Genomic DNA, 12,677 nt, shown 5'->3' on the forward strand with positions numbered 1-12,677 from the left:
AGCAGAGTTTAGTAGTAAAACATGTAGGTTATTGTATATCAAAAGTGCTCTTGTAACAATGGAGCTGCGAGCAGCATGTCTTGTTTAAATGTCAGTTAACTGTACTAATCATTTCCATTATTCATTGTTTGAGATTATTTATTTGTCAGAATAGTGATTAAATTACAAGGCAATTGGCAGCCGAAAGTTTACAGTGTTTAAAGAGAGTTTGATTTGACTCTTTGTGGGTCTCTAGGGCTTAAAATGCGATTTCCTTATTTTTCTTTGTTTGTGCGCATAGATGACGTACGAGTTGAGAGTGGTCTTTGCTTTGTTGAAAGTGAAGTGAGATATTGGCGTTCATGTGGATCTCGAGAAGAGAGGTCCATGTGATATGGTTCATTGTCCTGTAACATTTTTAGCCATAAGAGTTTGAAGTAACATGAAGAGAATTCTCCACTGATCCGAAATTGTATATCTACCCACTGTAATGAAAATCATTTATGGCAAGTAATCTTGAATGTCTGTGTTTGAAAACCATGTTGGGGAACTTCTTATACTGTAATGCTGTTATTTGTGGTGTCTTGAATTTGTAGTGTCCAGCTGAGGGTCAAGGGGGGTATAAGCAACAGTTATGAATATGGACTATACATTTTGTATTCAACAGACAGAGTCTGTTGAAAGGGGGGAATGTGGTGTAATTTGAGAACACATAGACCAGCTAATGATGCCTGGAACCACTGCATGCACAGGGACACATGTTAAGACCTGATAATAGTGAAACATGATCAGGGTTTGGCACAGAACAGAAAGCCAAGACAAAGGCCCATGGGTAATAAATAACTGGGGTCATTGTTAGGGCCGGGGTTGAGACCCAAGGCAGTGGTCAGATCGTGGACCATCCTGATAGGCCGAGAGCCATATGAACACATGAACACACGATAGATATAATGCCAGACAAAGAAAGATCTGGGCCGGTCGTTCCCCCACTCTCTACCATGTAACTGGGCATGCTCCCCGACGGCATGAGGCCGTCGGAACTATGCTGTTTGCTGTGCTGTGTACTCTGAAATAAACATCAAGGAACATCATCTCGTCGTCTGTCTGCCGTGCACATTTACTCTCCTGTATGGTATTTTAATATACAACATCTGTCTGTGTCCCTTACACACAATCTATGGACCATTATCTGAAATGCCTTGAAGAGAAGTTTGTATGTGAAAATGCTTGGTCCCGTCTTATCACTGCTTGCAGCTATATTTATGTATTTATTTATTTTACAAAGCTCTTTAAATAGCTTTTGGACAGACAAGAAATTGAATACAATATTGTGACACGTGATGAATATTACTGTCTGACAAAACAAACAAGCAAACAAGCAAAACAAAAACAACAAAACACTGAACAATTAAATACACAGAAACCAGAAACAAGTTCAAGGTGTCAAAACATAGACATAGACAATAACCACATTCATTGTCAATGGCATTTATGGAAGCTATGCAGCGACGACGATGCAAAGACGCAATAATGCATGTAGCATGCTCCAAATGATACTCCCATTCGTCTTCATGCATCTTTGCGTCTGCCCGCAGTGCCATTTCGCTCGGATTGACCCCCAGCCTCTCGCCGTAGCCTAGAACAACTACAACTCAACAGAGCAGCGTCACGTCACACCAGAGCCATGTGTGTGGATTTGCTACGGTTGGTTAAACCCTAAAAACATATCAATGCTGCAATGCCAACTACGTATAAATGATTAACAATATACTCCTGGGTCAATATGCAACTATCAATGATTAACTGCATGTTTGGTTTAGGTGTTCAGGACGGTCAAACGCTGCTGAAATAAAACAGCTCTGCATTTCAAGACCAAAGCAGGCAGCAGTCACCTGCTACACTAGTAGACAGACCAGTTTAGTTTACATTCATTTGTATTTGTCTTTCTCCTCCTCTCCTCCCAGGATGGCAGCCCTGCGCGCCGCTAAGCAGGCTCTGAGGAAAGAGATCAAACGGCGGGTGTCAGAGTTGTCCGTTAAGGAGAAACAGAGACAGTCTCAGGTGGTTTCCCAGAAGGTGGGTGGTCTGTGTCACTGTGTGGTGATTGGTGAATGAATGAATGCAAATACGTTCGGGACATGTGTCAAATTCAATACGTCAGATTGTAACGAGATTGTCTTTGTGTGTGTCGATAGTTTTAGAATTAAAAATGTTGTCAAGACGCGTGAACCAAACTAAACGGTCTTGTTGTTGTGCATGGGCGCCATCTCCTGGGTATTCAGGGGAAATGCGTTCCTGTATGGATGGCCAACTCTTCTGAAAGATTTTGATGAGATGTAGCCTTGCAGACCCAAAGCTAAAGAATGTTGTCGTTGGATAAGATTTTGTCCACAATTCCATGCTGTGTTGATGTTGGTACCATTAGGAGAGATAACAGGCAAACATTGATCAAAATAGCTATTATTCTACATTCTCTAATTGTGTACTTCTTGTAAATTAAGTAATGCTTGATGTTTAACAATAATGTACCGTAATTCTTGAGAGTGTAACATGAAACCAAATGGACCCGTGAAGCAAACATAAAAGTCCATAGACTTGGCTAACACATGCAGATTTTTTTTAAATTCGGGGGCGCATGAATAAGAGAAACATTAAAAGTCCATAGACGTAGTTGCATGCCAGATGACGTCACGTCTGAATGCCAGACTATGGTGAGTATGTGTTGTGATCACATGTTGTGTTTATAGCTATCTAGCTATATATCTGGTGTTGTGTTTATAGCAGACTCCTCACTCAAATGTGCACTTGCAGTTTGGGGCAACTCCAAAGCAAACTCCACATGTCCCAACATTTTATTTACCTGTCATAGTAGTGTCGGCCCCTTTACCCCCTGTGTCGGATCGGTGGTTAGACTGGCATATTCACCATATATATATATATATATATAAGGGCCGATCCGATACTTTCCTCGATAGCGATACATTATCGGGACATCTCTAATAATAATAACATTGTGTCATCTCTTTCTTCCACAGCTTTTCAGACACCCCCAGTACGTGGCCTCCCAGCGCGTGGCCGTGTTCCTCAGCATGCACGACGAGGTGCGCACCGAGGAGATCCTCCTGCGACTGTTCAAGGTAAAGGTTACATGGATTTTGACCATAGACTGTAAAGAATATGGACAAAGCGTTCCCCGGGTCTAACATGAACGTAAAATGAAGCCTGTCAGTCCTTCCTTGTGTACATCGCCATCTTTCTCCATGTATTACTGTATTTATAAGCTCAATCTGTAACAGAAATGTATTTTTCTTTTATAGTTTTTATTAGACAATACTCTGGCCCTTTTCAATCCTTAGTTAGGTGCATGATTGAAAAGGGCAGAAAGAAAAACTAATACTAATAAAAAATGAACTAAAACAAATCCAAAAGTATTGTAACCTTTGGTACATACCAGGACGGCAAGACGTGCTTCATCCCCAAGTACCAGAGCACGGAGAGCAACCACATGGACATGGTCAGGCTGAGGAGCATGGAGGACATGGAGACTCTGCCTCTGACCTCCTGGAACATCAGACAGCCTGCTGACCATGACCACAGCAGAGAGGAGGCTCTGGATACTGGTTAGACACACACACACACACACACACACACACACACACACACACACACACACACAATACACACAAGTTGCGTTTTTGGATTTCAGATTTTAGCACATAAATCCCCGAATGGGAAAAACAAGATCTTGTTTTGTGCTTGAGGGCATTTTGGGGCTTTATCGGGAGAAAAATGAAATGTGCAAATGGGGGATGGAAATGTATGCCGAATAGATAGTAGAAGTAGAAAACATTGCATTTTCACGACGTCGATAATTTTTGCACAATTTATAGCTTAATAGTTTGTATTATAATTAGCCATTTAGGCAATAGAGCGCCGAAGTCCGACTCCTGATGTCACTCGCTCGTCCCCTCGATTCCCCTGTTTCACGGAAGTAATTTCTCTATGGAAAATAACACAGGCTCATCTTAAAATCGTTTCCAAAAATAAACAAGCTGTCTCTGCGTTATGGATATGATTATGAAGAATCAACTGACTGAGAAAAAACGCTATTGTTAGTTTACTGCTACTGAATTAGTTCACCACAGTCCGTGGACGCTTTTAAAAGGGGACTGAAGACTTTTCTTTTTAACAAGGCATTTGGCTAGTTGGACCGTTAGATGCCCGGTGTGCTTTTAACCTTTTAGCAGGCTATACTTGACCACGAAATGCATGAATTGTCCTTATTTTAGCCCTTTTATATACTTATGCATTATTTTATTTCATCCTTCTTCTTTTGATGTAGCACTTTGAGATTTGTTTCAAATGTAAAGTGTGTTATAAATATTATTATTATAGTTCATGAAACTATTTTTTGTGTCCAATATCACTACGCCAGCAGCAGCAGCACAAAACCATAGTTCCATGTTGTGACAGAGGGGTCCAAGTTGAACGAACACCTTTTTTAACAGACTTTTTTAAGATATATTTTTTGTGGCCTTTATTACATTTTTTATAGAGGGATATATACGTATCCCTCTATGAAATTTTTAATAAAGGCGAAAGCCACAAAAAATATATCTTAAAAAAAAAGGAATTAATACCTTTGCAAATGCAACCACTATATTAATGGCAACTTGACAAGTATTTCCTACAGCTTTAAGTCCAACAATCTAAACTAACCCTTTAATGAATAGGCCTAGTACTGTTGCGTTCCATTCCATTTTGGGAGGGCCCCAAATTATTTTTACTTTTTCTTTATTTTCTTTTGTAACTGAATGGCTGGAAAATAGATATTTTGAGTTTACTTAGTACACATTAGTAGTGCAGTGCATGCATACACTTTCCTTAATGATTATATCTGGTTTCAGTATTTATTTATGATGTGTTTTCTCTATTATTAAGGTTATTGTAGCGTTTAATTTGTATTGGTGGTGGGGAGGGGCCAAAGCATTTCCGGGCGTCCCCCCCCCAGCCAAAAACATTGAGAACCCTTGCTCTAGGAGTCTAGGTGAACCCTTGCTCTAGGTGAACCCTTGCTCTAGGTGAACCCTTGCTCTAGGTGAACCCTTGCTCTAGGTGAACCCTTGCTCTAGGTGACTTCAATGGCCGTTTGTCTGCACTGTCCAATTACCGACACACATTCCCTTTTCCAAACATCTATGTAGTTTGCTGATAATCATGAATAGACCGTTGGCCTATGTTACGAACTGCCTTGACACAAACAATATCAGTACTTAATTTATTCCTTGTTGAACTATATGTCGTTGTTTAAATTGAACCAAGATTAGCCCATGTGTCATTCCAGAGAACTAGTTTTTTTCTCTGAACAAAAAGAGCAAGTACATTGTTTCACCAGTAGATGGAGTTGTCCCACCTCTAAAAACTCTTAGCTGCCTGGCTGCCTGGTAGAATGTCAATATGTCTGTACATTTGTATATATTTATATCATCATGTGTATCCTACTACAGAACCTATAGTATCCATCAATTATATGTGTGTGTGTGTGTGTGTGTGTGTGTGTGTGTGTGTGTGTGTGTGGCATCAGTTATTAGTGAAACAGGCCTGAGTTGCAACTGTACGACACCAAATCTCTTTTCACAACATGTTTTGTAGATCTGCTACGGTATATGTACTACTGTAGCTGCCTTTGTCTGTATACTTTATGTATCCTTTTTACTACAGCATATCTCGCTCTCTCTCTCTCTCTCTCTCAGGAGGCCTGGACCTGATCCTGATGCCGGGCCTGGGTTTCGACCGCGCCGGGAACCGGCTGGGCCGAGGGAAGGGCTTCTACGACACGTACCTGGAGCGCTGCGCGGGACACCCCAAAGGGAAGCCCTTCACCATCGCCCTGGCCTTCAGGGAGCAGCTGTGTGACGACATCCCCGTGGACCAACACGACGTGCTCATAGACCAGATCCTGTACGAGGACCTGGAGTAGACCTGGAGTAGACCTGGAGTAGACCTGGAGTAGACCTGGTCTGCTCCAGGTCACCCCATACAACTGTCACCCCCCCGTTAATCAAGAAAATGTTCATAATCAGCACCTTAGAAATACCCCCCAGTATCTGATAATCAACATACTGGGAAATCCGGAAGAGAAACTATGGGAGCGTTTTGCTTTTTGTGTCACTGACGAGTCGGAGTCGCCGTGCCTCGCGTTGCGTCGGCCACCAGACCCGACTCGGCGCCATCCGAGTTACGTCCCGATAGGCAGAGAATAGGATATCTTAGTAGCCCCTAGTTAACATGCGCTGACAATAAGAGTTGGAAATGACACGTCCAGAGGGGGGAGTCCTTGACCAGGCTATGTCTGCACCACCCTGCATGCGTGCAGTCCGGGTGAACACAGCCAAACACCACAATGTCTAGTATGCCAGTACGTATTCCAACATCCTGATAACAGTTGATTTAGTATATTTAATACAGTGATAACGGTTTAGAGGGTGCACACACAGCACTAGAACGGATGCTGTGGGCGTCCATCTTTATGGTAATAAATAGCGTCAATGCTAGCGAGCTAAACTATAGCCATCCTTGCTCTAGAAAGCGCCAATGTTTCCATCTAGACCACCGGATAATCAGCAAAGACCTCCGAACATCGCGCTAATTATCCAAACCATGGAGAGCTCCGTAGATTAGGAGTTATTCAGCTTTTAGTCAGCCTGTATAATGGGAGGTGGACGGGACCGCTGTTGCGCAATCCGGTCTAGGATCGCTAAAGAAGGAAAGGCCGAGCCAAAATAATAATGAAAAAATAGAAATCAGAATAAAAAAAATAGAATAAAAGCTTATCTGGCGGAGAATTCCGCCAAAAGCGGAAGGTTATTACATTCCTTATGGCGGAGCGTTCCGCCAAAAGTAGGGAGTGTGTTAAGGCAACCGGCCGATTCCACGCGCTGCACAAGGTGTCCTTTTTTCACTTGAGCACCTCCCCTCTAAACGTCTGTGCACGCCACGTTTTGCTGGGCAGAATCGATCCTTAACCCATAATCATTGGGGCCTTTTCCTCGGCTTTCACAGATCTACAAGTGCCTGTTGTTGACAAAGTTTAGGAATTTGGCCATGAAGAACCTATCAATGTGCGCTACTGACATGTATCAGTGTTAATTTTGACAGCTAATAATTTATATATATATTTTGTTTTCCTCAGTGATAAAAGGTAGTCGACAAACATTTTTTGTCATAGTTTTAGTCGATGAGATGAACACTACTGTATGTACAAATGATTGCTGTACAGTTATTGTGTAGAATAGATAAAGCTTTCCATTTATTTGATTGATTGACTGATTATTCTTTATTTAAGTGCCATATGCTTCCAAGGAAGCCCAGCCCATATGGACTTACATTCAGTGTTCCTGCAAGATCACTGTAAATAGTCCTAGTTTCATTTTCATTGATTATGAGAAATAAATACAGTGAGAACGTGACGGGTTTCGACTGTAATCTATGAGTCAAGTATTACTGACTGACGACTTCCAAGTAAGCTATGGCAAAACGGTCTCATTTAATTTTGTTTTCCCAAATGTCAAGAAATTCCTTGCAGATGATTTTTGAGTGGCGCCTCCGCTCCATTATGCAGCTATGTGTGTCCGTACAGTATGTGAGTGTGCCCCCCCCCCCGTCCCACAACAGCCCTGTTTGCGTGACAGGTTGTGGGTCGGGGGGGGGGGGGGGGGGGCACTTACACTCTCTATGGATCTGAGAGATACGTCATTACTATCTGATCAGCCATCAGTTTGATGAGGCTGGAACTGCACACACGCACACTAACTTTCTTTCCTCTGGTCAGCTACGCCTAACTTTTCCATTCAGGAGCAGTTTTGCTTTTTGAACTGGAGTGTGTGGTTTATAGAGAACCTATTCATTCATCCTCTGGGGCTCCAGCACCCCCACAGATGGCACGCACACACACATGCGCACACATATACACATGCACACAGTCACACACACACACACACACCGTCCAAAAAAAAGACTCCTACATGTGAAATACATGTAGGTGTGTGAGTTCAAGCCAAACTGAGTGCAGTGTTTCCCTCTCTCTGGAATTGCCTCACAGGAAAGGGGCAGTGGGTTTTTTTTAGAACCTTGAGCACTGAGACACACACCCTCTTGTTGTGTGGATCCAGGAAAAGGAGAAAGTGAGTGGGAGAGGAGAGGAGAGGTGGGCGGGCAGAGCTAGAGGAATAAACCTATAGTCAGGACCAGAGGGAAAATCTATGAGTGAAAACCTTTGCCTTTTAATCCTGACGTGGATGTGACTCTCTTTATCCGTTTGTGGAACTTGCTGGGACTATTAGGAGCCGTCCGTCCGTCCATGGCTGTCTGGAGGCCCATCGTGCCATACGCTACCATTTGATGACGGCTTGAGACGTCATGATCGACTACGGTGAGTAACACTGACACTATGAAGGCCTATTCAATCATAGGGGTTTAGGTGATAACGTGACCACTCAAACAGTTTTTATTAGTAGGCCTGGAAACAGAGACATGTGTTTGGGTGAGCGGTGAGTCTCTTACCACCGCGGCTTAGTGACGTCATGTTGTAGTTTTAGTAAAAACAGAGAGATGTGTTTGGGGTGAGTGGTGAGTCTCTTATACCACCGCGTCTCAGTGACGTCATGTTGTAGTTTTAGTAAAAACAGAGAGATGTGTTTGGGGTGAGTCTCTTATACCACCGCGTCTCAGTAACGTCATGTTGTAGTTTTAGTCAAATCAGAGAGATGTGTTTGGGGTGAGTGGTGAGTCTCTTATACCACCGCGTCTCAGTGACGTCATGTTGTAGTTTTAGTAAAAACGGAGAGATGTGTTTGGGTGAGTGGTGAGTCTCTTACCACCGCGGCCCAGTGACATCATGTTGTAGTTTTCGGTGGTCAGTGACATCATGTTGTAGTTTTCGGTGGTCACCGGCTCAACACCTATAAATAGTATAAATAGGCATTTAGTCTACAGGGGTAGACTAAACATATTTTGTCGGTTATCGCGTGGTGTTCTCCAGCTTGTGCCTTTGTTGTGAGCCTTAATTGTTACATTAAGAAAGAGATTGTGTGTGTGTGTGTGTGTGTGTGTGTGTGTGTGTGTGCATTGATTCATTCATTCGTGCGTTCGCGGGCACACACACACACACACACACACACACACACACACACACAGTGGTCCTTATAGGAAACCACATTACATAACATTGCATGCTGTGTGTCCACTTGTCCAGTCTAAAGGCAGCTCTGGCTTTAAAACACAAATAGCCCGGTGCTACGCTCAGTGGAACCATCTCAAGGCTTCCTCTCTGGTCTCTCCACAGAGTCACACATGACATTTTGCCTCATAAAAGTCGACCACAGAGCCCAGATACAGCACAGAGCCCAGTCCACGCTGACCACAACGTTGGTTAAGCCAGACCAGAGAGAGAGAAGGGTTTTCTGAGCTATAGGGGATTAAAACGACTTGCATGATGAGAACAGTCATCACAATGTCAAGACCGATGCCCAGAAACTTAAACTTGTCTGTGTATAGTTGGTCCTCTGAGCGGGTCAGCTTGTGGCCCCACACTTTACACTTCTTGAGTATGTATACCACCACATCAATACAGCATGGGATTTGGGACAAAATCGTATCCAACGACAACCTGAGGTCCGCTCAGAGGACTAAGTGTTCATTTAACCAAGTCTAAGTTTCTGGGCATCGGTCTTGACATTGTGATGACTGTTCTCATTATGTATCCCCTATAGCTGGTGGAGAGTGAGGCCAGTTTTCTTATAGAGCCTCTCCAGGCGTCGACCAGCAGCCTCCATGACTCGAAGCTCAGTGGTGAACCAGGGGGGGCAGGGCAATTGAATGAGACCGTCCTGGTTTTGATGGGGGCTAAGAGAGTCCAGGCTATGGGATAGTGCAGTGTTGTAGCTGGTTACCAGGTCATCCGTCATGGGGTCGGGGGGAAACCCTAGCCATGTGGTTGATAGGGCCTGAGCACTCGCTGTCTTAGGTGGTGTTTGTGTCTTGGTATTAAAGCGCTGCTCCGTGATCTGTCAGACTGGAAAACTCCCTGGTGAGTAAACTCTGAACAGAACAACACACGCGTTGTTTGGCTCCTCACCCCCCCCTCAACCCCGCCCCCTCATCCCGTCCCTGAGGCAGACCCCCCCCCCAGTGCCCTCTCTCTCAATCAGGGTCTGTTAGCTAAATATGGGCATGCATGCACGCACGCACACACGCGTGCAATGAAGTACATTTTTGAGGTGTTCTTTTATTTTTTAATTTTTTTCCCTTTTCTTTCCCTTTACTGGAATATTTGAAAACTTTAGTTACTTTGAAGATTACTAGTTACTAGATCTACAAGCTCACAATTTGTCACACCGCAGTGCGAGCTTGTAGATCCGCTGTTTTCAAGAGCTTTCATACATATGAAACATTTGAAGACCTTTTCTGCATAATGAGTACTTTCTGCTTTTGTGTACACTTTTCATACCAATACTTTTGTACCTTAATTTTGAACTCAGGAGGACTTTTATACTTGTAACAGAGTATTTCTATTGTAGTATTGATTAAAGGGACATTTTCACAGCTGGAAGAAACTCCAGTGACTCAATGTTAATAGTAGCCTATTTGTAGTAGATAACAGTAGCACAATTACATGTAGTACTTTATGTGTGTTTGACTAGGGTTTGACTACAATGACCATAATGCTTTGGTGCACTCACTCTATACCTTGTGTAGAGTCCAGAAAGGAAGTGAGACCAGTGTCGACACTTTGAAATACTAAAATATCTGAAAACACAGATTGTACCCACATAAAACCCCCAGGAAAGTGTTTCTTGTCTCCCAAACATCATTAAATATAAGGTCTGGTTGCAAAAGGGGTGAAGGTTGCCCTTTAAGTAAGAAATGTGAGTACTTTTTCCACCTCTGCTAAACACTATTGGTGCTGTACCGTAGTACGGCGTGTCCCATTATGACATCAGCTGAATGCGTGCGTCATGGTAGAGGAAAGTCTCAGTCACTGCTGTGGCACTGCTGTCATTACTAGAGGCGGTGAAGGCACTGCTGTCATTACTAGAGGTGGTGGAGTCTTTGAAATCCACTGGCTTCTAAATCATGACAGTTTTCTGAAAACCTATGTTTCCATATCAGTGGTTCTCAAACAATTTCATCTCAAGGACCCCTAAAATCATAATGTAATTGGCCGCCGACACCCATCTGAAAATATGTTGTGTTAGGGGGACACCCAGAAGCAAAGATACGAGGTAAAAACGTCCGCTGTGAAATAATAATATGTCCAAAGATTTGCGCCACATTTTCACGATAAAAAACAAAGAGAGAAAATAGCAGATCTACAAGCTCAGCTCGTAGAGCTCTCCATACATCTGGCCAGCTCATTTGTGCTTTCTCACCAGCATCTTTCTTTAGTACGTGCACATAGGTAGGTGTGGGACGTCCGCTCGATCGATGCCCGTGTGTTGGTTCCCACAGTACAAGCTTTTTGGCCGGGAGTTCTTAATTGGTGTCGGTCTCATCCTCCTTACTGCTATCTTCTCTGATACACTTGGTAATGACCCGTACAGACACTTGTTGGTGATGTGCTCGTCCTGGTTGACACTCAGCATCAAAGGGTTTGATTGGGGGGTCAAATCTACTAATCAAATGATTCCCGAGCGCGGCACACGCTGCAGCTCACCGCTCCTTGGCTGCAGCTCACCGCTCCTTGGCTGCAGCTCACCGCTCCTTGGCTGCAGCTCACTGCTCCCTTGGCTGCAGCTCACCGCTCCTTGGCTGCAGCTCACCGCTCCTTGGCTGCAGCTCACCGCTCCTTGGCTGCAGCTCACCGCTCCTTGGCTGCGGCTCACCGCTCCTTGGCTGCGGCTCACCGCTCCTTGGCTGCGGCTCACCGCTCCTTGGCTGCGGCTCACCGCTCCTTGGCTGCAGCTCACCGCTCCTTGGCTGCAGCTCACCGCTCCTTGGCTGCGGCTCACCGCTCCTTGGCTGCGGCTCACCGCTCCTTGGCTGCAGCTCACCGCTCCTTGGCTGCAGCTCACCGCTCCTTGGCTGCGGCTCACCGCTCCTTGGCTGCAGCTCACCGCTCCTTGGCTGCAGCTCACCCCTCCAAGAGATCAAGGTCAAATGCGGAGAACAAATTTCACTGCGGTAACGTGTGTGACAAATCGTATGACTTTGACTTATTCTATGTAGTAGTATGCTGGGGGGGGGGGGGGGGGGTATGCAACCCCCCGAGGATGCATACGGAGCGACTCTCTTTCATGCCAACTGCCATCAGACTCTATAATGCAAATGCATAAGATCTCCTGATCTACTGTGTTTATGTCCATTTGTGTTTGCTGATTTTTGTTTGTCCAGCTTGATTTATGTGTCACTCTATGCTGCTGTAGCCCTTTGGGGATTAATAAAGTATACGCATCTCATCTCGTCATCACATTTGGATTTGTAAATGTGGCAAGCAGGCATCCCCTGACTAAAACCAGACTTTGGTCTTTAGATAATGCTTGACCTTTAGATGGCGCCAGAGTCACAAAATGAGTGTTAGTAAAGCCTTCAAAGCAGGCACACTGAAATCCAAAATTGACTGTACTGCAAAATTCAGTAGGCTATAGGAGAGCTTAGTGTTCACATATAGCTGTACTGGTGTTTCAGTGAGGGTGTAGTGT

General features: G+C 44.2%; 2 protein-coding genes across 3 annotated transcripts in view; both read left to right on the forward strand.

Annotated features, from left to right (window-relative positions):
- Nucleotides 1-1,620: 1,620 nt before the first annotated feature.
- Nucleotides 1,621-5,959, forward strand: mthfs (5,10-methenyltetrahydrofolate synthetase (5-formyltetrahydrofolate cyclo-ligase); the record flags this gene model as incomplete). Its single annotated transcript, XM_080761770.1, has 5 exons — nt 1,621-1,683; nt 1,944-2,055; nt 3,015-3,116; nt 3,434-3,599; nt 5,733-5,959. The coding sequence occupies exons 1-5, from the start codon at nt 1,664-1,666 to the stop codon at nt 5,957-5,959; spliced, it is 627 nt and encodes a 208-aa protein (XP_080617896.1). The 5' UTR covers nt 1,621-1,663.
- Nucleotides 5,960-8,198: 2,239 nt separating this feature from the next.
- The window catches only part of il16 (interleukin 16), a 46,846-nt gene continuing 42,367 nt past the window's right edge, over nt 8,199-12,677 (forward strand). For both annotated transcript variants that reach the window (XM_080772249.1, XM_080772250.1), the window contains exon 1: nt 8,199-8,410. In XM_080772249.1, coding sequence (XP_080628375.1) covers nt 8,398-8,410 — 13 coding nt within the window. In that variant the 5' untranslated portion in view covers nt 8,199-8,397. The remainder of the gene's footprint in view (nt 8,411-12,677) is intronic.

This window comes from Protomyctophum bolini (assembly GCF_963924005.1).
Source record: "Protomyctophum bolini genome assembly, chromosome: 1".
In the NCBI taxonomy this organism is placed as follows: domain Eukaryota; kingdom Metazoa; phylum Chordata; class Actinopteri; order Myctophiformes; family Myctophidae; genus Protomyctophum; species Protomyctophum bolini.